This window comes from Acipenser ruthenus, chromosome 1 (assembly GCF_902713425.1).
Source record: "Acipenser ruthenus chromosome 1, fAciRut3.2 maternal haplotype, whole genome shotgun sequence".
NCBI lineage: Eukaryota > Metazoa > Chordata > Actinopteri > Acipenseriformes > Acipenseridae > Acipenser > Acipenser ruthenus.
This window is the reverse complement of record NC_081189.1, coordinates 117,594,354-117,621,137: the sequence shown is the minus strand read 5'-3', so window position 1 is coordinate 117,621,137 and position 26,784 is coordinate 117,594,354. Positions and strand designations below refer to the sequence as shown.

The 26,784-nt window shown below is 43.2% G+C and overlaps 1 protein-coding gene across 2 annotated transcripts in view; it reads left to right on the top strand.

Annotated features, from left to right (window-relative positions):
* Positions 1–955: 955 nt before the first annotated feature.
* The window catches only part of LOC117420971 (solute carrier family 4 member 11-like), a 38,649-nt gene continuing 12,820 nt past the window's right edge, over positions 956–26,784 (top strand). The window contains exons 1-10 of one of the 2 annotated variants that reach the window (XM_034034789.3): positions 956–1,276; positions 7,236–7,283; positions 8,799–8,915; positions 13,737–13,783; positions 15,356–15,581; positions 16,747–16,828; positions 16,961–17,084; positions 18,244–18,450; positions 19,357–19,441; positions 22,641–22,766. In XM_034034789.3, coding sequence (XP_033890680.3) covers positions 1,240–1,276; positions 7,236–7,283; positions 8,799–8,915; positions 13,737–13,783; positions 15,356–15,581; positions 16,747–16,828; positions 16,961–17,084; positions 18,244–18,450; positions 19,357–19,441; positions 22,641–22,766 — 1,099 coding nt within the window. In that variant the 5' untranslated portion in view covers positions 956–1,239. Of the gene's footprint in view, positions 1,277–7,232; positions 7,284–8,798; positions 8,916–13,736; positions 13,784–15,355; positions 15,582–16,746; positions 16,829–16,960; positions 17,085–18,243; positions 18,451–19,356; positions 19,442–22,640; positions 22,767–26,784 lie in introns of both variants that reach the window. The other variant, XM_034034787.3, reaches the window with a different exon arrangement.

The window sequence follows — 26,784 nt, the reverse complement described above, 5'->3', positions numbered from 1 at the left end:
TGGCTCACAGTGATGGTGACTCTACTAGCATACTGGAGTTCAGAGGGGGGGGGGAAGCAGCTTACTACCACTCAGGAGGGGGATACATTTGAGTAGCTTAAAGGACCTTAAAGCACACCTTATAGACACAAGAAGCTAAGGACTGCAGGAAACGGTGATGTGCAATGGCAACTTAAGTGATGGTTAAAAAAATCTGTATATTTTAAGCCTGATACACACATGTATTTCCAACTGTTGCAGCATCCGATTGCGGATTCCGGTGGGTGCGGCATATTGGCTTGGCTTGGCTGAGAGATTGGAAGAACCCCACTGAACCTTCAGTCCTCCTGACCTGTGTGGGGAATTGCTGAATTGAGGGAACATTATTGGACATTATTGCACAGAAAGTGAAAAGGTCTCTGTGGTACTTAAAAAATATCAATATCCTCAATTAAAGTAAAAAGAGTGAGGATAAATACTATTCAGAAGTCGATCAAACGTGACTCAACGGTACAGGAAACTAAATCTATTAGGCAAAATGAAGTTTGCATGGGAAAACAGACATTTAAAGTCTGTAAAAAAGCACGTCATTTGAAAGGTTTTATTGCTATTGTTCATTTTGTAGCATGCTGTGCTGTATGTTTTAATACTACGAGGGAAAGCTGTTTGTTTCAAGGTACTATAAGAAAGAGTGCACAGTAATAGTGCTTTTGAAGGCCTGTATAACTGTGCAAGAATTAAAAAACAAAAAGCACTACCATGTCATAGTAATTTCAGATTTTCCCCGCATCTCTAAATAATCCTTATTCATATCATAGCCCCTTCCCAAATTTAGAACGGAACCTAATTATTGGCCCCTGCTTTCTCTCACAGAAGTACATATTCAGTTACATATTCTATCTAATAAACAATAACAGATATTCTATAAGTTGGTAAACAACAGTGTCAATCATTGAGAGCAGACTTGCCTAGCTCCTACTCACCCAGATATCCCCCTTCCTGAATCAGTCTGAAGCTGTGCAGGCACTGGGACCCAGAAGAGAGTCTCCTCTACCCCTCCTGGCCTTCCTGTCTGCCTCCTAGCCTTGCACACTTTGCATTAACAAAGGCGGGCAGTTTCATTTTGGCACTGAGAGAGATCCTACAGTAACTCAGGTAGTGACGGCAGTGGAGATGGCAATGTTGCTCTGACTGAGGAGTTTAAGAATGATGATGATGATGATGATGATGGGTTGACTGGGAGATCCTCACACCTGCACCATGGAATCCATTACTGTTCTTCACTTTGAGCCTTCCGGTAAGAACATTATGTTACATTGCACTGCATTACAGCTGTCTCATAGTACAGCATGTTACATGTGTGCCAGATATATCACTTGCCTGTGAAAATAGCTCTGGTCTTCAGTGGCAGAAAGCAGATATGTGATATTCTTTTGCTGCCAAATGATTTCCATTGAACAAAAATTGAGACTTTAGTTCAAGCAGTCTTGTCTTGTTTCATCTACAGCAGCGTCATTTTGGCCAACCTAGAACAAAGTCCACCTGCTTAATAATAGGAAGCAGAGGTTCTCATCTCTTCTGTGTCAATGTGGCTTTTAATAGCTGGTAAACAAAAGCTGTTCTGAGGTTTACTGCTTTGCATAACGTGAGTCATCACAGATCCGCTAGAGCCATCATGCTATTGATCACCTTAACCAGAGAAAGACAGCAGAGAAGCACAAACTTTTTCCTTCCATACTGAGTTATTAAAGACAGTCGTTTATTCAATTATTACATGCTTATCACAAGGGTATTGAAGTTTATAGTAATCAATATTGATATTGCACAGATGTTTATTTTCTTCACATTAATGTTAACATCTGTTTAATTTGTACAACATATCTTTAGTAACCATAGCAAAGATGCTATGCAGCACAGGATGCTAAATGTAAGCTTTGCATCTGGCCTACAGCTCTTGGGGGAAACACCCCCCAAACCAAATGGCTGCAATTGTTGGAATAAACTATGTACATTTTCATTTCTCCGGGGTTGAGTTGATTGTTCCAGATTGTTTAGTAAGAAATAAAATAAAAATAAAAAAATATCTGATTGGTTCTGGGTGTTTTCTTGGGTGGAGGGGACTAAGGGGGGGATAGTCAGCGTGGTCCCCAAGAATTTAGCAAGTGCCAAATTTCAGATGGGTTCAGGACTATAATGTGTAAGTAGCAGTTACGCAGAGAAAAGGGCAAGCTTCACGCTGGAGGCATCTCCCTCTGACTTAAACTACAAGACACGGGGGTGCCTGCAAGACCCTGTACGCTACAATACATGTATGTTTTGCGTCTAGTGCCACATAATGTAATGTAGGGTCTGTTTGGAACCGTATTTTTCAGAAATGTAAGAAGCAGCTTTGTCTTCAGTGATAGTTCCAGGGGATAGATAGTATCCTTCTCACTTCTCTTCTGCTTTTTCCACAGTACTCTGTTATATGTCTCATAGGCGCTGGAGATGGGTGAGCCAAAGGGCCACTGCCCATGCACTTTTTAAACAAAGGGGCTCTGCCCACGCACTTTTTAAACAGAGGGGCTCTGCCCACGCACTTTTTAAACAGAGGGGCTCTGCCCACGCACTTTTTAAACAGAGGGGCTCTGCCCACGCACTTTTTAAACAGAGGGGCTCTGCCCACGCACTTTTTAAACAGAGGGGCTCTGCCCACGCACTTTTTAAACAGGGGGGCTCTGCCCACGCACTTTTTAAACAGAGGGGCTCTGCCCACGCACTTTTTAAACAGAGGGGCTCTGCCCATGCACTTTTTAAACAGGGGGGCTCTGCCCATGCACTTTTTAAACAGAGGGGCTCTGCCCATGCACTTTTTAAACAGAGGGGCTCTGCCCACGCACTTTTTAAACAGGGGGGCTCTGCCCACACACTTTTTAAACAGAGGGGCTCTGCCCATGCACTTTTTAAACAGGGGCTCTGCCCACACACTTTTTAAACAGAGGGGCTCTGCCCACCCACTTTTTAAACAGAGGGGCTCTGCCCACGCACTTTTTAAACAGGGGGGCTCTGCCCACGCACTTTTTAAACAGAGGGGCTCTGCCCACGCACTTTTAACAGAGAGGGCGAGAAAAAAAAAAAAAAATTATCTTGAATCTCATCATTCTTCCAAAACACAGTGACACAGATAAGTCAAATAAAACCACGCATTAAGACAACCGGAACTGTTTTGATAGACAATAATCTTCTCATTTCGCTAGCTATGTCGCCAGCTTCTACTGAGGTAAACTGAAGCTTTTAACTAATTGTATGGGAAAGAATGAAAGCAGAGAAGCCAACTTTTGGTGTGATAGCGACTTTGGGTGTGACAAAAATAGCTCATTAAGTGAAAGATTGATGCTAATTGTAGTGTAGGCTGGCTGATAGCACAATAGAATGAATGTGTTTGTTTTAAACCTCTCTCACAATAAATTGGAACTACTATGATATCATGTAAATCAAAGAAACTACAAAATTATATTGCAAAAATATACCGGAAGCTATAATAGTAGTACAGTATGTTAGATTTTGAAATGTCACATTTTTAAATTTTTTTTCAGTTTTTCGTTAAGTATATGGAAAACTACAAAGCGGTATGTAATTCAATATGTTAATGTAACATTATTCAGCAGGTTTCATTCGACTTTATCAAGCACAATTAGATCATTCTATTGGAGAATACAAAACCTTTGGCCATAGCTGTACAGTAAACAGAAATGTTTGTAATAAAACAGAATTGAAGGAAGACACCCTGGTTAAACTCCACCTTGACCCACAAGTCCCAGTAGGCTTGTTTCCGTGGCCTCCCAGGGCGCCGGCATGTTAAGCCAGGCTTAGGGTTTGTTGGATTTTATAGCTGTTTAGAATATAAATTTGCCAATTCTAGCCTTCTGCAAAAGGTCGACAAAGTTGTCCTGGTGCTATATTTTAGAGCTTCATTTAATTCTAAAGATACTTGTTTTGCTGAATGCTTTGTTTTGGGGAGTAGACCGCATGGCGTATCATATGAGACTTACAAGATATGCAATTGCTAGATTTTTCGACCAATCATTTGCTCTGCGTAACGGAGATTCTGATTTTAGGAGTTTTTTTCAGGAGCAGCCCTTATTTGTGAAAAGGGACTGTTAGTGAGGCTTATAAATAATGATCTAAACAGGAACAGCAATAGATAGAGGGAACACATTTTCAAAGCTCAAAACCGGGACACACTGTTAAATAATTGATAAGACTAATTAAGTCATTTAAATGGTCAGGATCGCTAGTTGGGTGACCAGCGTCCTGTTAAAACGCTCCACCAGGCCGTCGCTCTGCGGGTGAAGAGAGGGGTTGTCCAGGTTTTTTATATTCCGAGGTGGTTGCAGGCCTCACAGAGGATCCTGGACTCAAAGTTCCTCCCTTCACAGACGTATGGTTTGGTGGAGCGATTTAATCAGACCTTGAAGCAGATGCTGAGATGTTTAATAACTCAAGAGCAAAAACATTGGGCATCGCTTCTTCCCTACCTCCTTTTTGCAGTGAGAGATGTGCCGCAGAGTTCGACAGGGTTCTCCCCCTTCGAGCTCTTGTACGGCCTTGTGGCATCCTCGATCTGTTGAGAGAGGAGTGGGAGGAGCACAAAGGCTTGTACAAAAATGTAGTGAAGCATGTGCTCCAACTTAGAGATCGTCTGGATTTGGTTGGTCGTTTGGCCCAGGAGAACCTGAAATCAGCTCAGTACCGGCAACAGCAGCATTACAATAAAAATGCACTAATTCGAACCTTTTGACCTGGAGACAAGGTAATGCTGCTGTTTCCCTCCTCAGAATCAAAATTATGTGCTAAATGGCAGGGGCCATATGAAGTGATTTGGGCTATAGGGAAGATTAATTATGAAATTAGACAGCCCGCTCACCGTAATGAATGTGAAATTTATCATATAAATTTATTAAAGCCCTGGGGCAGGCAAGCGAGGATGATTTAGGCCCATGTCCAGAGACCCCTAGCACTAAAATAATTTCGATGGGGGAACAATTGGTTCCAGATCAGCAATGGTTAATTGTAGTTCTGTTTCAACATGCACTGTATTGCACCACTGCTCTTTATAGTGATTTTATGGGGAGCTACATTGAGTGGTCTAAAAATAAGAAGTTCCATCTCGGTGGAAATCCTACCCATAAATCAATCAATACACTGCTTCTCCGACTTGGTAACAGGATGAACCTGAATGCTTTCATTATCAACTGGCTTCATGAGTTCTGACAAGCCCAAATAAACTACGTATTGTTTTTTTTATTTAAATCCTTCACTAGATTAAGCCAGGCAATCCTTTCTGAGCCTGTTGTCCTTACTGTATTACAGCAAAATGTATAGCTGAACTACAAAGCACGGTTTTACTGTAGTGTTGCTTTAATGTGATTATTCTTCAAGGTGGTTTTAACAGGAAGGAAAAGGAGGAGCGTGGAACAGTCTCAAGACTCTTGTGTGCTGCTAACCCTAAACCAGTTGATAAGCATATTATTTCCGGAGAGCTGCTGCAAGCATATTTTAAAAAAAAAAAAGGTTTTAGAATGCCTGTGTTTGATTTTGATCAAACTCTATGTAGGAATCCTTTTATAATGCCGTTATTGGTTTATGTTTCATATATCAGTAAATTAGATCTATCCTTTTTGACAGTTGATGATCAGCTGGCCCTTAGCAGAGAGACAGAAATGAAAATCAGGAACTTAAAAATGTAATAATATCACAGTATATCTATAGTGGTGCAAGTTGCATACATCTTCACCAAGGAAATTAGCCCAGTCCACAACCAGTGATTTCTGGCCTCAATAGTTGTGATTGCCATTAGTTTTATTTTAAAATACATACTTAAACTATTGTGGCAGATTTCTGCATGCAAAAGCTAAATGAGGCTTCTATCAGCACTGTCTGCCAGACAGCCTCCTGCTTCTGGCTACTGTCCCTTCTCTCAATTGCTGAGAGATGCAACCCCCCTGTTTCTCTGAACTACCTGAGATTTAAGGTGTTCAGAGTCAAATCAACAGCCTAATAACTTTCTAAGGCTTAAAGTTAACCCTTTCCTGGGTTCAGTAAACACACACATTTTACAACGCTACCTATATGGTAACAGTATCCTGGGAGACAGTCAGCATGGTTTTAGGAAAGGGAGATCGTGTCTAACTAACCTGCTTGATTTTTTTGAGGATGCAACATCAACAATGGATAACTGCAAAGCATATGACGTGGTTTATTTAGATTTCCAGAAAGCTTTTGACAAAGTCCCGCATAAAAGATTAATTCTCAAACTGAACGCAGTAGGGATTCAGGGAAATGCATGCACATGGATTAGGGAGTGGTTAACATGTAGAAAACAGAAAGTACTGATTAGAGGAGAAACCTCAAAATGGAGCGAGGTAACGAGTAGAGTACCACAGGGATCAATATTAGGTCCTCTGCTATTCCTAATCTACATTAATGACTTTGATTCTGGTATAGTAAGCAAACTTGTTAAATCTGCATACAACATAAAATTAGGAGGAGTGGCAAACACTGTTGCAGCAGCAAAGGTCATTCAAAATGATCTAGACAGCATTCAGAACTGGATAGACACATAGCAAATGACATTTAACAGAGACAAGTGTAAAGTACTGCACGCAGGCAATAAAAATGTGCATTATAAATATCATATGGGAGATACTGAAATTGAAGAAGGAATCTATGAAAAAGACCTAGGGGTTTATGTTGACTCAGAAACGTTTTAATCTAGACATTTCTGATGAAAACATTGGGGAAGCTATAAAAAAGGCCAACAAGATGCTCGGATATATAGAAAGTGTTGAATTTAAACAAGGGAATGTTAAAACTACAATGCATTAGTAAGACCTCATCTAGAATATTGTGTTCAGTCCTGGTCACCTCGCTACAAAAAGGATATTGCTGCTCTAGAAAGAGTGCAAAGAAGAGTGACCAGAATTATTCAGAGTTTAAAAGGCATGTTTGGAGTGGGGTGTGAGGGCATTGAGTGAAATCCCATAGTAAACCTTTGTCTATCTTTTGTCCATTAGTGCCTTCAATTGTTTATTAATTGTTCTTTTCATTGTTCTATAAACTGAATGTGTGTGCCCGTCATGCAGGGAGCAGTGCCCTGTCGATCTGACAAGTTCATAAAGCAGACGCTGACGAATAATTGTTTGATCAGACTTTTGTCTAATTTGTTTTCTTGTTGTCTTTTTTGTTTGTTTGTTTTTTAAATTTTATTTTAGAAGCTCCTCCTTCAGGTATGTCCAATAATGGATACCTTGTCCAAGAGATTGGTAAGTAAACTCTGAATCATTTTAAACAGTATTTTAAGTCACTATAACTTTGTCCAGTATAGGCTTTAACAAGGCACAAGAGTCCTAGGGCTTCAATATTCTTCAGTATATCTATATTTTGAATAAGGAATATTCCCTTTAATGTGAATCACCTCATTCAATGCCCAGTAATGAAAAATAATGTGACAGTTTTGCCTTGTACAAAAATAATTGGATGATGTTTAGGGTTACAGCAGAGCAATGCTTAGATACATTAGATACATGGTGATAATAGATGTCATGTATGTTTTGGCAGTTTACATATTTGTCAAGATCTGCAGTGCTAAATGATAACCCTTAAACACATTTTGCTTAAACACATTTCTCAAAACCTGTTTGCATATCTTCTTCTATGTACACTAAAAAAGAAGCCTGCAGGCTTTACGTGTGAATAAAAACAATTTATCTGCAGGTTACTGTGTGTTAAGATAAAACTAAAAGAAATAGAGTCAAGCAGATAAAGGTTTCTGCTAGCACTTTCTTCAGTGTACAATAATGTTTTTGAAAGTGTTCCCGAGAGAAAGCACTAGCTAAAACATTTGTCTACTTGACTTCTGGCTGGTTTCACAGACCCTCTCTAGCACTAATCCTGACTTCTGGCTGATTTCACAGACCCTCTTTAGCACTAATCCTGACTTCTGGCTGATTTCACAGACCCTCTTTAGCACTAATCTTGATTACTGGCTGGTTTCACAGACCCTCTCTAGCACTGATCTTGACTTCTGGCTGATTTCACAGACCCTCTTTAGCACTAATCCTGACTTCTGGCTGATTTCACAGACCCTCTCTAGCACTGATCTTGACTTCTGGCTGGTTTCACAGACCCTCTTTAGCACTAATCCTAGATTACCGTACCTACTGTTCAGTCAGGAAACTCATGTGATAGATTATTTATTAAAACATAGACTAGACAACACTACTACATTATACATATTTTACAGTACACTCTTTGGTCTTGGGCCTCGCCTTTTGAGGTACCTCTGCCCATAAATTAGCTTGCAGATAAGTAGAGAGGCTGACCATAGGAAGCCATGGGCAGGATAGCTGCCCTCCTCTGTTAAATGAAGCCAAAAAGCAGATGGATGCTGGGGAAGAGGAGGTGAACTCTGGCACACAGCAGGGACGTAATGGATTGAAGTAAGATTGGATGTGTTTATCGAAGGACAAATGAGATACTAGCCATTCGACTGACAGCTTGATCTGGGATTGGAAGTGCCTAAAATATGCTTGATGTTTACGTGATTTAATCTAAGGTTAAAGTGTGTTCCCTGCCAGAACCACCGCTTTGTTTAATTATATGTAAGTTAGCAATGGGTAGTCCAAGACTAGTGCTAACCGGAGGCTATGAAACCAGCTGTTAGTTTCTTCTAGTTTTACCTTGGAATTCTGATTTGGAGTTCTGAATGGTTTCCTGTGTTAAGCCTGTCTGTGTGCGTGAGTCTCTCATCACTGTGTGTTTAACGCATTTCTTTACAGCATTAGGGGACCCAGACGATGACTGTGAGAGCCGACAGGAGGGTCTGGATACGCCCATCGCCATGGAGGACAACACCCGTTTCTTCATTAACATCGATGCCAAGCAAAGGGGCACTGGTGAGTCAACAAGTATGTGTGTGCGTGTGCATAGATCCCACACTGTGCAAACCAATTGGTCCCCACAAAGACGGTAACCACGGAAAAACACATGCATACCAGGGAAAATTAAATATTTAGCTCAGCTCCAACTTGCATGATACTGCATGAAGAGGTGGTTTAAACAGAAAATATGCACATAAGAGTCATTGCAAGGTTGGGATACTTGAAAAAGCAGACAATGGGTCTGAGTTTATTATTTATGTATTATTATTATTTGTATTGTATTTTTATCATTGTTATTATTAGTAGTAGTAGTAGTATTACTGTTATTATATGTATTTGTGTGCGGGCGGACGGAAACCGTCCGTCATTATTATTTATTATTTGAGACCGGCGAAAAAGCTAGTCTCATAAAGTATAGTTGGCGTAAATCTTGTGGGAATGTGGCTGGAGCCTTAAGGTAATTGTTGTATTAATGGATAATTAAGGCTTCAGCCACAGAATATAAAAGACGCACTCCCGGATCATTAAATGGAGAGTTTTTGAGGAGTTAAGCCAAGCGAGAACAAATACGAATGCTACCAAGGAGAGATCCCAAGAGGTACTCGTTATTGTTTGTGTCTGTTTTGTTTTGGCCCATGTGCCCTTTTCATTTGTGTATTTAGTGTTTGGTTTAAACGGTTTGTTTTTATTATTTATGTACATATACGGCTGCAGCCGTTTTCCCTGTCCCTTCAGTCTGGTGTGTACTGTTTCCTGGGTGCTGACGTTACCACCTACGCCCACTCACAGCCATCTTTATGACCGCAGGCCCTGGCTTTTTAAAGGGTTTCCTCTGCATCAAGGTGGGCCGATTGTGTTCCAGAGAGTTAATAACAGGGAGGAATAGAGGTATAGGGGATTTTCTGGATACAGCTTTTTGTTAGCAACAGTATGCCAAGAATTCCTCCTCCGCTGTCAGTCTGTCCAGGGTTATCAACATTGACTTTCATGAAAAAAGTGAAAGCGCAGAGAGCCTTCATATTTTATAATCCCTTTCCTTTCATGCGCTGAGGTTCGTTGCTTCGCTGTCCTTTGCCTCCCACAGGATTTCACACTCTGCCTTGTACCAAAACCGTATCCTGCATTGACATTAATGTCACTCCCATTCAATACAACACAATCATTCCCCATTCATGTGTAACAAGCAGATGCTTCTTTTATTTGTAAAGTACAATCTATATTGGCTTGTTTAATTATATATGTCTGAAATCAAGTCCAATGCCATTGACGGCGGTAATGAGTGTCTACAGGGGTTTGCTTCTTTCATTCGCTCCCCTTCATTTTAACCAGGTGCGCCGTTCTGTAAATTGCTGTATTGGTTTGTTTTTATTTCATTCTCAGGTTGTACTGCTGTGTTCATTTTGCTTTATTGAAAGCGCATGCTTGCCCTTGTTAATCATCATTCATGGAGTTAATCTGCTTGTTATTTCTCCCCTATTTGATGGTGTCTGAGGAGAGACTCAGGGGATTGCAATCGGGTTGAAAGAGAGGAACATCAAGGACAGGCTGAAGCGGAGCTTGTAGTGTCTGTGTTAAAAAAGCTAACCCATTCACTGTAGGGTGGGCGACCTGCTTGTGTGAGTTTCCTGTAGATGCACGCTATTGAAGTCTGCTGTCATCTGCACTTCCTCCGTCTCTATCTTTTTTTTCATATGTGGGAAGGCTTCTCCCCATTGTGAGCTTGTTGTAAACCTTTGTTTTTGCTTTGTGCTTTGTTTAAATTTTTTTTACCCAGACCTGGGATGATATTAAAATGTAGCTGTAGTCTATGTATACCTCTTTTTAAAATAAAGTATTGTTTTTAAAACATTATATAGTTAGCAGGTATTATCTTGGCATGTGTTCACCCTAGAGGGATGGGCTAGAACTGCAGCCCTGCCAGTTTCACAGGTTGACTTTAATTAATACAATAAACCGGAAAAAATAAATTAAGTGTGGATTTTCATTGTTATCAATGTGTGCATTTGGGGTTTTATTCATATTTAAGGCAGGCATCCTTGAGCGGTGCGAGGCAGGCATCCTTGGGCGGTGCGATGCAGGGCAGGAGCAGTCCTTCCCATGACGGTGGAGGTGGAACCAGCAGGTATTCACCCTCTGCTGGTGGAGGTGGAGATGGAACCAGCAGGTATTCACCCTCTGCTGGTGGAGGTGGGAGCGGTAAGCTGTCCTCCCACGGTGGTGGAGACGGAACCAGCAGGTATTCACCCACTGCTGGTGGAGGTGGGAGGGGCAAGCAGTCCTCCCACGGCGGCTGAGGCGGAACCAGCAGGCATTCACCCTCTGCTGGTGGAGGTGGGAGGGGCAAGCTGTTCTTCCACAGTGGTTGAGATGGAACCAGCAGGTATTCACCCTCTGCTGGTGGAGGTGGTGGAGGCAGAGGCAGCTCCTGCTGCTCTGCTCCTGGTGTTGGTGGAGACAGAGGCAGCTCCTGCTGCTCTGCCCCTAGCGGTAGTGGAGACAAAGGCAGCTCCTGCTGCTCTGCTCTTGGTGCTGGAAACAGTGGCGAGGGCTCCTCACCCTCTGGCGTTGGAGATGTCAGCGATGGGACCTCTCCCTCTGGTGCTGAAAACAATGGCGAAGGCTCCTCTCCCTCTGGCATTGGAGATGGAAGCGATGGCTCCTCTCCCTCTGGTGCTGGAGACGGCAGCAACTGCTCCTCTCCCTCTGGCGCTGGAGATGGCAGCAACCGCTCCTCTCCCTCTGGTGCTGGAAACAGTGGCGAAGGCTCCTCTCCCTCTGGCGCTGGAGATGGCAGCGATGGCTCCTCTCCCTCTGGCGTGGAGATGGCAGCAATGGCTCCTCTCCTGCTGGTGCTGGAAACAGTGGCGAGGGCTCCTCTCCCTCTGGCGCTAGAGATGGCAGTGATGGCTCCTCTCCCTCTGGCGTGGAGATGGCAGCGATGGCTCCTCTCCCTCTGGCGTGGAGATGGCAGCGATGGCTACTGTCCCTCTGGCGTGGAGATGGCAGCGATGGCTCCTCTCCCTCTGGCGCTGGAGATGCCAGTGGGGCCCCTCCCATATCTGCAGCCAGGTAGTTGAGCACCATGGCTGCGATGTCTGGGAGGGATGCTGGGTGGTGTTGCTGTTCCCAGGCCTCTCAGCGCTCCCCATCTCTCGCCCACAGGAGGTTGATCACAGCAGGGAGGGCCTCCATATCCATCTCAGGCTCTGCCAGCCAGTCCCAGATCCCCTCTGAGGATAGTGGACCAGTCCGCCTCGGAGGATTGCAGAGGCAGCTCCTGCTCCTTTCCCTCGGATGGTGGTGCTGGAGGTGAAACCAGCAGGTATTCTTCCCCTGCTAGTGGAGCCTTGGGCTGTGTACTTTCGGCCTCCCCCCTCTTGGGCTGTGGACGGACCGACCCCTCATCCTCCGGTTCCTGCTCTGGGCCATCCTCCTCCCACATGGGCGCAGGATGTTCAGGCTCCTCCCTCACCTGCCATGGAGGGGGTTGGTCGGGTGCTACATGCCCGACCTCGCCAACGGCGAAGCACCATTCCTCACCTTTCAGACAGGTGAGGCAGACTTCCAGCATAGCAGAGACCCGGCAGGACTTGCGACCAGCTCCGAGCTGTTGATGCACTTGCTCCTGCCGTTGCTGTTTCCTCCTTCCACTTCTTCCCATTATTTATTTATTTATTTATTTATTTATTTTTTCAAATACAAAAAACAGTATTTGAAAAAACAAACAACAAAAAAAACCCCTCACTTTTCTGTCCTGGTCCGGCTCCTGGAGGCGCTGTCTGTCCCACGCAGGACACCATATGTGGTCGAGCAGCTGTTGAGTGGCGTGTGTGGTGACGTCACGGACCAGGAAGTACCAGAAACAATGGATGGGCAGGTGAAGCTGAACGCTACGGTGCTCAGCGTATTTATTAAATAATAAACAAAAGATTTAAACAAACAACACAAAACACAACAAACAAAAAGGCGCGTTGGCCAAACAAATAAATATCGTGCTGGTGTAAACCAGCACACTTAGCAGTTATTTGTAAGTTAAGTTAAGTTAACTTACTCTTCCCCGAGCACGGACAGCTGCAGGTTCTTATATTCTGGCTGAGGGGTTAACTAGCTGTTAATTATCTTATTACCCCTTGGCCACAGTCTGCACGAGTTTAGAAAGGATGCGTGACTGTCAGCTAGTTAAATAATCAGTAGCTGATCAGCCACGCATCCTCACAGGATTTTTAAATTATAAAACAATAATAAATATGCAGCGCTTTGATCTGAGCCGCAAACAAAAATACAAATAATAAATAAATATATATATATAGGGGCAGGACACTCCACCGCAAGCCCTAATTGGCCAGGTGTTACACATGCAAGCTGTGATTTGGTGCACACGACTATTTACTTGAAAGTCAGAATGGAATCCTTTATGGAATGGGCAGTGTTGTCTGACACATTGCCATTACGGATTCTGTCCTGTCCCCTGTTGATGAGATGAGGTTCAAAGCTCTAAAACAACAAATACAGACGTACCCGGCTCTGTTGCACTGTGGTTAAGACCCTTGCTTGCGGTGCACAGGGTCACCGGTTTCGCCCCCCAGCCTCCTCCCTGTTACATTTATGTATTTATTTTTAACATTTTCTTTGTTTCTCAATTTTTCCCTCATCAGTTAAAACAAAACATACAGATGGCATTTATATTCCACTTTATGTTTTTAGCATTAGCACAGTCACGCTGCATTCTAATTAGCGCTTAGATACACCTTGGTGATTAGATGCACCGCAAACTGATTGTGTGTAGTGTTGGTGAAACTGTATCATTGACTTGTGTCTCTGTTTTGTTTTTTCCAGCAGATACTGGTGATTCAGGTTGTGTGTTACTGCATACATCAAAAAAGGTACCTGCTTCATCATTTTGAAGATGTTCTCTATGCCTCAACAGTGCTGCACTTTATAGCTTACTATTGCAAGCATTTAATTTATTAACATAAGCTGGTTGAAAATCTTCACAATTTGATGTCAAGTCTTTCCACCCTCCTCCATTATCATCCATCAGTTCACAGCAGCCTGCTAATGAATTACTGGAAAGGTACTGAGGTCCTTCTCAATTTCACGTTTCTAAACATAGTTTAATTCATCTTTATTTGTTATCTGTTCTATAAATCAGTACCAGTCTTCTCAGTATCCATGGCACCTAACTTATGATTCAATCTTTCCAGGTGTTTGAAGTCTATATAAATTCAGCTGTTGTGATCAGTCTGTGGTCATTGCATGCCTTATGAACTACGTACAAGATCCATCGCTATTTAGCTCATGAAAGCAGACACCAGTATAAAATCAGTCGATATGTACACTATGCAAAAGATAAGTCTAGTTCAGGTAGCCTGGTTGAATTTCCCAAATTGTATTAGGTTTGAAAGTACAGATCTGGAGCTTTCCAATGATGTATCGTATGTCCTGAACACACATTCTTAAGCTAAACTACAGCAAACCAAAACAAAGGCTTGAGTCATGTGACATGAGTCAGTTCCTAAGTTTCGTTTGTTGCCTATTACTCGGTCGCTTCAACAGATAGCGTTCTGGTTTCAACTTCATTAAAAAGAGCAGGCTTTGCGCTTTCCATTGATGTTAGGCATGCCTGTAAGAGTACTTTCTACCACCCCCTCATTCAGTGCTCCAGTGCTGTGACGTGCAGCAAATCAATAGGTGTGCCTGTACCTCAAAAGGCTAGGAACACATATACCAAATGAAAGAGGAGGCTTGGGTCTTTCCAGTGATATCTCACATGCCTGTGACATGTTTCTAGAATAAACTACAGCGTCCAGAATACAGTGGTGCCTTCACTTGCTGGGAAACAGCTGTGCGCATTGGACACATAGCATTATATTAAACGATGGCTAGAAGTAAAGGAAAAGCAAAATAAAGTGTTAATTTACACATTTTCCTTCATTCATTTACTCCAGTTGTTAGTTACATGTTGTTTAATTGCTGGGATCCGGTAGGACCCCCAGTTACCAGGAACGTCAGTTTTACGACGTGTCTTCATGAGGGTTAAGTTGATCTGTGTGTTTGTGAACTTATGGAGAAATTATACATGCCACATACCGTATACTATTCCCTCGCTAATCCAGACCTTGAGCCTGACAGCAAAAAACAAAAAGGAGCGCTATATTCTATTAAATACTCTATTTACTATTCTAAGATACTGGGTGCGTGGCCTTGAATAACACAGTCTTATAAAGTTCCACTCCATTGTCTCTTCCATTTTATGGTTTTCTAAATACACGTGTGTTCAGTGCAACATGACTCCTATCAGAGCTTGTTACACCGAATGATTGCAAACATTATAACAAGTTAAAGGTACATTTCCTTTAAGTCCAAGATGTGTGGATCTTGCAGTTTCTAATGCATTTTGAGCTATCCCTGTCAGTGATGAGCGGTCGGTCTTGCCTCGTGTCTCCTCTGTGTAGTACGTGAAGCTCATGAACTTCGAGGAGGAGATCCGTGCTCACCGCGACCTGGACGGCTTCTTGGCCCGCGCTAGTATCTTGCTGGACGAGACAGCCGCCTCGCTGGACGATGTGCTCAGGGAGATGTTGCAGCACGTGGCCCAGGACAATAACGAACCTGACTGCAACTTAGACAGTGTCATGAGCATGCTGTTCACAGACGCATGGATGCCACCAGGGCGCAACGGTGAGCCGGCTGAAACTGCAGGCAGGGGGGTGGAGGGGCTGCTGGTTATCTATTATAGACTTTTTATACAAATGAGAGACTGTATGGGAAGTTGTCCTGACAATAAAAAACATGCATGCGTTATAAATAGGGCATATTTTCAGCTATTTTTCCAGTTTCATGTAAATCTTTTTTCCGGGGCTTCCGTAGTGTGTCCTTAATTACAGTAGCAGGCCATTGTAAGGGTAGTTAGACTCATGAATAATATGTATAGTATATCATATATATATATATATGATATACTTGTCCTTGCTGTTTTTTCTTGTACAGAGAAAGTTCAAAATTGCGCTTTCTTTGGAAACGGTAAGCTTGTGATATGCACAGGACATTTGTGTCATTCAATTACACCATGAGTTCATTTCCTTAGAGTTTTGTGGTTGGCTTAGGTAAAGTCACGATGTGCTTTAGAAACCCAGAATCACTCTTGAAACACACGTTGGGGTCCATTCAATTGATCGGGTGGTCGATCTCACTACCAGGTCCCTTTGTGTATCAGGGTTAAAAAATAGCAACATCAGTTGTCAGGACATGTGATTTTCTTCAATCTGTTCTTGGGAATGGGAAGGTTCCTGTTTCTAGATTTGAACAGCTGCTAAATTTAGATCTGCCGTCACTGAGATCAATTCAATATAGACCCCCATGGTGTAAAATGATCTTCTGGGAAAACATCTTCTGAGTGGAATAAAATCCTATTCACATTTTCTCTTTAAATCATTCATCCAGGGAACAGCAACCTTGTTTGGAAAATATTGGAATACTTGTTTTAATCAGTGCTGTAGAAAACATTTAATACATTTTCACTGATCAAATGGACAACCCCAGGTCCATTACTGTGTGATAATGGAACTGAAAATGCATCTTAAAGTTCAGTTTCAAGGTCCATTATTACTGAGAGGCTCAATGCACTGCCTACAATCTGTTGGGTACTTTTGTAGCAGGCACCTAGGTTTTTCGATACCTATACCTACCACTAATTTCCGTTTTTTTTCCTCTCTCGTTTTGTCCTAAAAGCCCCATTTGGTTATTAAAAAAATCCTGAAACGCCTCACAATCTACAGGTTGCTGACCCCTGGTTTAACCTAACAGTGAGCTGACTTGATCTTCTCTTTATTTCTTTTTCCAACAGTCCATCTCCTGTCGGAAACAATTCAATGCGTGACAGCCACCGTCACAGGGATTCAGTACCAGCAGTCCTGGCTCTGTGTCATGTAAGTGAAACAGCAGCTGAGCAGAGAGCTGATTGCGTGACCGGGGATGTCTCTTCAGAAACACTGACACCTGAGCTATTTACAAACTGGTCAGGTTAGTCCTGTTCACTGCTGCTTTGTATTGCTCCACAGCTGCAACACCAAGAACCTTCCGAGGCGACACGTCTGCATCTCCCGGCTGGAGCGGCCTCAGAACTGGGGGGAGAACTGCTGTGAAGTCAGATACGTCATATTGGTCCTGGCACCACACAAAATGGTAACAGTCATAAGAGGTTTTAGAACAACGGGGGCCATTGCATACCTGATCATGGAGCACAAGTTTCAATATGAGGCTCAATAAGAGGTGAGAGAAATGGTCGGCAGGTGTATTGATGAAGTAATCAAATAATAAAGGGGAGGGGGGGGGGCAGGGTCCAGGGTCCAGGTGCCGCTTAAGCTGTAGGGTATCAGGAAAACAAGATGGTGTATTCTTACATATTCTGACACAGAAACAAAGCAGTATTCTGTTACTGTGCTACGGTTGTTGTATGAAGATTATTAAGTCCCAGTGATATATAGATACAACATGGATAAGAGCCAGCTTTATCTGAGGTATGGATACACTTTTTGTCAAAACGTTTGTTTACAGACCAAGTTTATTTTAGCATTACTTTTGTTTTATGATTGAGTTATGATTTGGTAATTTGCTAGGAAATGCCTACAGTTGCTTACTGCTGTGTCCGCCAATACCTCAAGTCTCTCTCAACTAGAACTATAAAACAGAAGCGTTAGGCAGACAGAAAGGAGAAGGCTACACAAACATAATTTCTCACCCTCGACAGGATAGACATTTTTCAATAACATGAACAGTAACTTAAATAAATCCCAATTCACAATACAGTCAGCACTTCATGTTAAACCTTGTATTAATTATTTATCAGCACCTAATGTAGTCTGAACTGTAACAGAAATGTAGAATACTGTGATTTATTCTGTTAGAACTACTTGCTTTCAAACAAAAGAACACTCAAAACTAGAAATGATTAAGTAAGACATTTATGAATATAGATTTATGATCATGAATCTGTTATGACATTTTAAACACTTTAAAATGAATGTTACGCCCCAATAAACTTGAACTGTTTTTGATTTAGCTTTAATTATAATAATATGACGCTGGAGGCTTCATGTTATAATTTACATTATTACTGTTACAGGGATTGCATTATAAGGTAAATATGTCCATAGACTAACTTTTAATACAAAGGTAACCTCTTTTGGCTGTTATTTAACCTGAAATGATCCTTACATACCTTTAGAAGCTCCATATAAACCTCTGAGAAAATCCATTGAAGATGTTGCTTGGGGGTGGCATGAGGCTACACTAACTTCTATTCTCTTGTTAATCTGCACCCCTAAACTTCTCTCTCTGTCAGAAAAGCACCAAGACTGCCATAGAGCTGGCCCGCACGTTCGCCACCATGTTCTCTGACATCAGCTTCCGGCAGAAACTGCTAGAGGCCAAAACAGAGGAGGAGTTTAAAGAGGCCCTGGTCAACCACAGGCACCAGCTCACCACCATTCTCCAGGAGCCTGCCTCCGAGGCTGAGGGCACAGACCCACACAGTGACAAGCCCCTCAGGGTAGGAGCTCATTCCAGATCCAGTGCACCAAGGGGTTGCTTGCTCAATTGAATTATTCTTTGTTGGAAAGCCCTTGAAACATGTTTTCAAAATGATAGTAACTTCATATGACTAGGTCATCAGCAACATGGATGAGACCAAATGTCATCAAAGGTGACGTCTGTGCAAACTTCAGACAATCTCATGAGTGTGAGTTACACAATCCTTCTGCATGCACACAACACCTATCGTGGAACCCTTTTCTCCAGCAGTCATGGTTTATGTGTCATCATTAACCACAAACAGAGGAAACACTGGAGCTGGAATGACCCAATGTACTGTATGTATCAGGACTGAACATGATGTGCTAGTATTTCACTTCGAACATCTGGGTAATCTAGGATACTGGTCTTGACTTCAAGAACTGGGTTAGAATCTATCTGGAGGACCAAGTGAATTAATTTCAGGTGGCGTGAGTGAAAAAACTAAAATAGTGGTAAAACAGGATCGGTTGTTCATTGCACCAGACCACCGTCTGTGCCGAAGGAAATGGCTGGGTGGGGAGTGGAAATACCCCAACTTGAAGGGGGAATGGGGTGAGGGATGGGCTGGGGATTGTTGGACTAAATTATGTTTTAGGTTCAGCCTTTAAGACAAAGCATTATACAGCAGTCGCACTACTTTGTGGGGGTGTCAACTGTGGCACATTATTGATTGGCACATAACAGCTCCGGAAACAACATCTGGGAACCTGTCTGAAACTTGAGATTCAGTGGAAATTGAAACATTAGCTTTATCTTGAAATAAGAACAATTTATTCTGAGACACACATACTGCCCCCCACCCCTTCAGGATCTTGAAAATAGAATGCAAAGGAAGTATTGTCTCATATTTAAGGATTGATAAACTGTTTTTGTCTGTTTTCAGAGTCAGGACTTCCTCAGGGCTGGCAGAGGGATTTACACTGACTTGTGTCGTCGGCTGCCTCTTTACCCTTCAGACTTCACAGATGGTGGGTGAAACCAGTTTCTTTGTTCTTTAAAACTGAACGTGGAGACTTTAATAGGAACAAGACAGTGTTTGTCAGAGTTTAAAGGGGCACGTAACCTCAGCAAGCTTCCATATCTTTTCCTTCTGGGATAAAGAAGGGAGATGGAAGCTATTAAAAGTTTCCCATAGTAAAAGCATAGCAAAATGTAATAAAATGCAGTGAAAGCATGGTAAAGCATAGGTAAGTATTGTAAAACCCCAAGAAGCATGGCAAAACATATTAGAAAAACATGGTCAACTATGGTAAATTCAAGTTGGACCCAGCATTGGCAAGACTAGAACTTAAGAATGTAAGAAAGTTTACAAACGAGAGGAGGCCATTCAGCCCATCTTGCTCGTTTGGTTGTTAGTAGCTTATTGATCCCAGAATCTCATCAAGCAGCTTCTTGAAGGATCTCAGGGTGTCAGCTTCAACAACATTACTGGGGAGTTGGTTCCAGACCCTCACGATTCTCTGTGTAAAAAGTGCCTCCTATTTTCTGTTCTGAATGCCCCTTTATCTAATCTCCATTTGTGACCCCTGGTCCTCGTTTCTTTTTTCAGGTCCAAAAAAGTCACTTGGGTCGACATTGTCAATACCTTTTAGAATGTGGCTTTCTGGTAATCAATCAAACCTCTGTTTAATAGGATAGACCAGCGGTTCTCAAACTGTGGGTCGCAAGTCTTTCAATGTGGTCTCGAATACTTGTGCAATTAAAAATTGCATGTCAGCCAATCAGCACTTCTGTACCAGTCTTGCATGTCAGCCAATCAGCGGAATACACTTCTGTAGTGTTAACTCAACTATATTTGCTGTGATGAGAGTTCAGAAAGTTTTACTAAATATTATTTCTTAGCAGACGCCCTTATCCAGGGCGACTTACAAGATATCACATTATTTTTACATACAATTACCCATTTATGCAGTTGGGTTTTTACTGGAACAATCTAGATAAAGTACCTTGCTCAAGGGTACAACAGCAGTGTCCCCCACTGGGGATTGAACCCATGACCCTCCGGTCAAGAGTCCAGAGCCCTAACCACTACTCCACACTATATTGTAGCATTTGCCGCTACAGGATAATGCTGCATGAGCTGTTTGCAAGTTCTGTTGCAAATGGCAATATTGTGTTAATACAAGAACTAGCAGTACGTTGCTGGATGCATGACAGGGCACGGGCTACAGCCCGGCAAATCTTATTTACCTATAGTTATAATGGGTGCATACTCTGCACCAGGACTGATCCCTCGCCAGCGCGGGAAGGGTGCACATGGGACGGTGTGCATCTGGTGGGAGGGGGGGGGGGGGTTACAAGATGGGAGAGTGGTTGGGGGCTGGTTAAATGTTGCAGTTGTGGGGTGGCTGTGGGGTATAAATATTGGGTGAAATCTGTGCTCCATGAGCTAGTTTGGAGATTGGCTAGAGCTTCTGTCCCATTGGAAAATGATAAAGAAAGTGCAGTGTACGAGAGTGTTTTGTTTACCCTTTATATTTTATTGTGTGTTTTGATGCATACCTCCTTTTATTTTCTATCCCTCCCTACCCAGTATCGGTCCGTGTTCCTTCTTCACCATAGCAATAATATTTTGCTACAGTATTTTAAAATGGAGCGTTTTCTGAAGAAGAGTGTTGGAAACGGTAGTAATGAAGGGGAGTCGAGCGGCACTGCAAGCAGAAGAAGTGCTGACAACAAGGATCCGATCAGCAAGAAAAACCCAGAACCCGAAAGTATGATAAAAAGTATTTGGAATATGGTTTTACCTGGTTTGAATCTGAAGAGGAGCCGCAGCCACAGTGCATGGTGTGTGGTGAAGTGCTGGCTAAGGAGAGTTTAAAACCATCAAAATGTTGTGGCACTTGCAGACAAAGCACGGTTCTCTTCAAGGGAAACCTATTGATTTCTTTCAGTGAAAGTTGACAGAGCTAAAGGCCAGACAAAAGTACTCAAGTTGGTGGCTACAACTAACGAAAAGGCTCTCTGTGCATCTTTTACTGTGTCACACTGGAGAGCCAAAACTGGTAAACCCCACAATATTGGAGAAACTGTTTTTCTACCGTGTGCCAAGCAGGTGGTTTCGATTATGATGGGACAAAGTGCTGCCAGCCAGCTTGAGTCGCTTCCCCTGTCTAATGACAGTGGTGCCAGGCGTATTCCCAGTATGGCTATTGACCTGTATGAGTAAGTGATCAATGAACAAAGTGTTGTTTTTTTTTGCTATTCAATTGGATGAAATGACTGGTGTGTCATGTGCTGCTCAGATGCTGATCAACATTAGATTTGAAGACGACGGGAACTCTTTGCTCTTTTGGGTGGTTTTGTCTCCGATGCTGGCTTGGAATGGCAGCGCTGTGTATGCATTTACAGTGCCTGTGCTTGTGCCATGACAGGAAGAAACAGCGGGTTGGTCACCAGAGTGAACCACAAGCCATTTGGACTCCCTGCATGATACACAGTCAAGCCTTTATTGCAAAAAAAAAATAAAAAATGCCGCCCGTTCTGAAACAAGTTCTTGACGAAGCTGTTTGCATTGTCAGTTTTATTAAGTCTCGTCCAACAAATGCCTGCCTGTTTGGAGTTTTGTGTGATGAGATGGGAGTAGAGCACAGTCAGCTATTTTACCACACAGAAGTTTGCTGGCTGTTGCGGGACAAGGTACTCAATCGTTTGTTTGAGCTCAGAGAGGAAGTGAGAATTTCTTTCCGACAACAATTCTCTGCTGGTCGAAAATCTTGTAGATGCTAAATGGCTTGCTTTGCAAGCTTACCTTGCAGAGGACCTTTGCCTTTTACCTCAGCCACATGTGTTCAAGCATTTGTGTTCATCCATGCATTAGGAAAGTACTGTAATTTTTTAAAAATGTATTATTATTATTCATACTGTTTTCTGTAAAAACAAGCAATGGTTATTTTAGTTTTGTTGACATTGTCTTGTAATGCATGTTTTACTTATCAATACTAACTATTCTGAAGTAATGCAGGGCAGTGGGGTCGCAAAGTCATTTTTATTGGTAGAAGGGGGTCACAGTGCCACGAAGTTTGAGAACCACTGGGATAGACTAATCACCACAAAACCACTGGCTTGCCATTTCTCTACTATTGATTGTCCGCATGGCAAACCTACCATTCATGGAATGGCCCATTTTGCATCATTATCAGTGCTCTTCAATTTTGTATCCATTAGGAATAGTTGGGGAAAACAAGACAATCGTGAAGTACATCACAACAGCCATCTTTCTGTACATCGCCATCCTTCTGCCAGCAATAGCCTTTGGTTCGTTGAACGATGAGAGCACACGGGGAGAAATCGGTAAGAAAATATCTCCTGCTGCACTTCCCTCAGCTCTCACAACTGCACTAAACACTTCAGAAAATAAACACAATTTCAAATTGTGGAACTTTTAACTCAGTGAACATTCTAGATAACAAATCTCCATTTAATTCTAACACCTGTTTCACAAGGACCTGAATAATCACAAAAACTCTAACTTTAACAACAATTTTGCTGTGTGGTTTTGATGATAAAAATGTTGAACTAATTGCCTTCTATAACCCCACCTGCACCTCTTTATTCGTGCAATGCTTTCATTAATGCAGTGCTTTTTAAAGTGGAGACGATATGACGCTACATCATTTTGGCATGAGAATAGAAGTGTACATTGTATAAAGTGTATTAATGAGTGTGATCTGCATATATACAGTTGTGTAATATATAATTTCTAGAAATTTCTCAAACAAAGAATTTTAGGAAAAATCTTTTGTAGCAAATATTTATTTTGTGGATGAGGGAAAAAAAATGTTGAAATATTATTTATTTCATCAATTTTTTTAGCAAAACTTCAAAAATGCAAATTCAAAAGTATTCTATGATAGTATTGTCTACAAGGTGCTAGAAATTTCAATATGATGCAGAACCTAATTCTAGAAAAGTCTAGAAAATGCTGGATTGTAGGTGAACATTCTTAGAGTGTATAAAAGGGTTAGGCATAGGATGATTCCTGTCATTACTAACAAGTCAATATGGGGAAAAAGTAAAGAACTGAAGACCTTAGGCAGAAAATGATTTATTGTCATAAAGCTGGAGAAGGATACAAGATTTCCAAGCATCTGAGTATCTCAATTTCAACTATTGTTTCTATTATCAAGAAGTACAAGACATGGTACTGTCACAATGCTCCCTCGGTCTGGAAGAAAGAATGTTCTTTCACCAAGAACAACTAGACTATATTCAAAGTGAATTAGCTGCAAGTGGGACTGGGGTTTCCATTTCAACCATAGGTCGAGTATTGCATGGTAAAGGTCTCAATGGTGGCAGGCCAAGGAAAAAGCCACTTAGGAAAACGTCACAAGGAGAATCTCTTAAAGTTTGCAAACTGGAATTTGAATAATGGATATGAGTTCTTGTCAAAGGTTTTGTGGAGTGATGAAACAAAAAATCGAGCTATTTGGTCACGCTGATCGTTGTTCCGTTTGGAGAAAGTCTGGTGAGGCGTACAAAGAAAAGAACACCATGCCTACTGTCAAGCATGGAGGTGGTAATATCCTTCTATGGGGCTGTTTTTCCTCTAATGACACAGGAAATATAGTTTCAACACGTGGTAAAATGGATTCCATAGCATACCAAAAGATATTGGCCAATCACCTGAAACCCTCTGCTGCAAAACTTGGTTTCACTGGGCGTGAGCTGGGGGGGAAAGATAAGGCAGAAGAAGCAGCAAGGAGCAGTTAGTAGGACAGAATGTGGTCACCGACTGGGGCCGACGCTGTCGACATCCCAGGGGCGGAGGACCCGGCAACCGGAAACAGGATAGAAAAGAGGTCGTCGACTGGGGCCAACGCTGTCGACATCCCAGGGGTGGAGGACCCGGCAACCGGAAACGGGATAGAAAAGAGGTCGTCGACTGGGGCCGATGCTGTCGACATCCCAGGGGCGGAGGACCCGGCAACCTGAAAACACATATGAGGGTTAGACTTGAAAAGCCACCCCTCGGGAGGAGATGAGAGAGGTACCCAGCATTTGAGGCTTATGTAAGGGGCGCTCGTAAAACCCCTGATTGGCCGAGACATCACGCTGCCTGGGACCTGAAAATAAGGACAGAGCATTGAGGTTAGTATAGGACTCGGCACGAGTGACCACGTCCTGAAGAGAGGCAGAATAGAAGAGAGCCTCGAGTGAGATGAGCGCAGGAGCTGCAACAGAACAGAGTTTGGCCGGGGGTCCGCTCTGACTCACGCTGTGAGAACCCCTGAAGGTAAGGGAGGCGGCTGCCTAGCCCTGAGGTCGGGGAAGTGAGCCTCACTTGCCCCCCAAAGGATGGACCCCCGGCACCTACGAAAATTCCCACACCTTGAGACAAACAAGACAGAACATGCCAACGCATAACATAAACAAACAAACAAAAGACCAGAAGGACGAACAAAGGGGAATTAGTAAATTTGTTAATGGGATGTGACTGTGTATACCTGACTATGTGTATACCTGCCGCTCAGTGGAGAGGAAAAAACCCCTCGAAGCGAATTTAGGGGAAAACCTCAGGTGGCCCCGGCGAACAGGTAGCCCCCACTCCGGGCATGCTAGCAATTTTAAAATGGGCTGCTGCTATATCGAAGGGAGATGAATGGACGTAATAGTCTACTGCGGAAGAGGACAAGCGGCCCATGGTCTTGATCAGACTGTGATTGATGCTGGCTCTTGCAGCGGAGGTAGCTGCACCTATACGAAATGAATGGGGAGAATACAGCTGAGGAGGGAGGCCTGTTCTAGAAAGGAGGGAGGAGAGCTGGGCTGATTAGGAGATTTTCGTCGCTGCAGGGAAGCTTGAAGCTGAAGAAACTGTGTATTCTGAGCTTCCGAGGAAGCCGAAGAAGGCTGTGAGTGATGTTGGCCCTCGCAGCAGAGGGGGCTGTGCCTACGGAATGATTGGGGGGGGGAAGGCCCGCTCTGGAGGCAAGGTAGGTTGGAATCCAGTGACGAGTGATCCTAGGAGCGAGAGAAATCAATGAGGGGGTGAAGTAGAGGAGGGAGGCTTGCTCTGGAGGGTGGAAGGAGGGTTGATGAGTGATGATAGGAGCGAGAGGAATCAATGAACAGAGGGTCCTGGGGGGGGGGGGGGGTTCTTGCTGGGGAGATACCTTGATGATGAAAAGGGGCAGATAGGGGACTCTACTTGACAGCTGAATGGACTAACCACGTTGAAATTGATCCCTCTTGGAGGTACGACCGAATGGTGAAGTAAATCAGAAGCAGAAGAAACTGCGAGTTCTGAACGTAATAATCTACTGCGGAAGAGGACCAGCGGCCCACGGTCTTGATCAGACTGTGGTTGATGTTGGCTCTCGCAGCAGAGGTAGCTGCACCTATACGAAATGAATGGGGAGAATACAGCTGAGGAAGGAGGCCTGCTCTAGAAAGGAGGGTGGAGAGGTTGGCTGATTAGGAGATCTTCGTCGCTGCAGGGAAGCTTGAAGCTGAGGGACTGTGAAGTCTGAGCTTCTGAGGAAGCCGAAGGCGGCCGAGAAGCAGATGAGATACCTTGACGTTGAAAATAAGGGGCAGATAGGGGAATCTGCTTGACAGCTGAATTAACTGACCGCGCCGAAATGGATCCGTCTGGAGGTACACAACTGAATGATGGCGTAAATTAGAACTGTGAATTCTGAGCTCCTAAGGAGACCGAAGAGGGCTCAGATGCAGATGATCTCCATAGGTAGATCCTTGTATGGGGAGAAGCGGCATTTCAGAAGAGTAGAATGAGCAAACTGAGAATGGTCATTGATGCGGACAGCGGGAAGGTGAGGCAGAAGGGAAGGCTCTTAAGAATCAGCTGTTAGGCAGATGGTCTCCATGAGGAGATCTTCGTAAGGGGACAAGCAAACTTTCCAAAGAGTAGAGAATGGAGTGAATGGAGAATGTCTGTTGATATAGGCAGGCTGGAAGGTGCAGCAGGGGGGGGGGGGGGAACTTTGAAGATTCCGGAAAGAGTCAGACAAACTACTGGTATGGAGAGAATGGTGGGAAGAAAAAATCCCTAGCTGGACGATGAAAGCCATGATCTGGTTTGATTTGAAGGAATAGGATGAATCAGATTCTGGCACAGAATGTTTAGAACACTGACCAAGCTGTACAATATGAAGCTGTCGAAGGAGGGAGAGAGCTGCAGATACGAAATGCTGCGCAGATTGAAGGAGGTTACTGAGAGGATGATTCAGTCAAATGACAGCTGGTGAATCGGGGGGGGGGGGGGGGGGCACGCAGCAGACGGGACCAGTCGACGGAACTTGAACACTAAAAGTGGAGGCCGAAGGGGAGCTGGAACTGACAGTTGAGG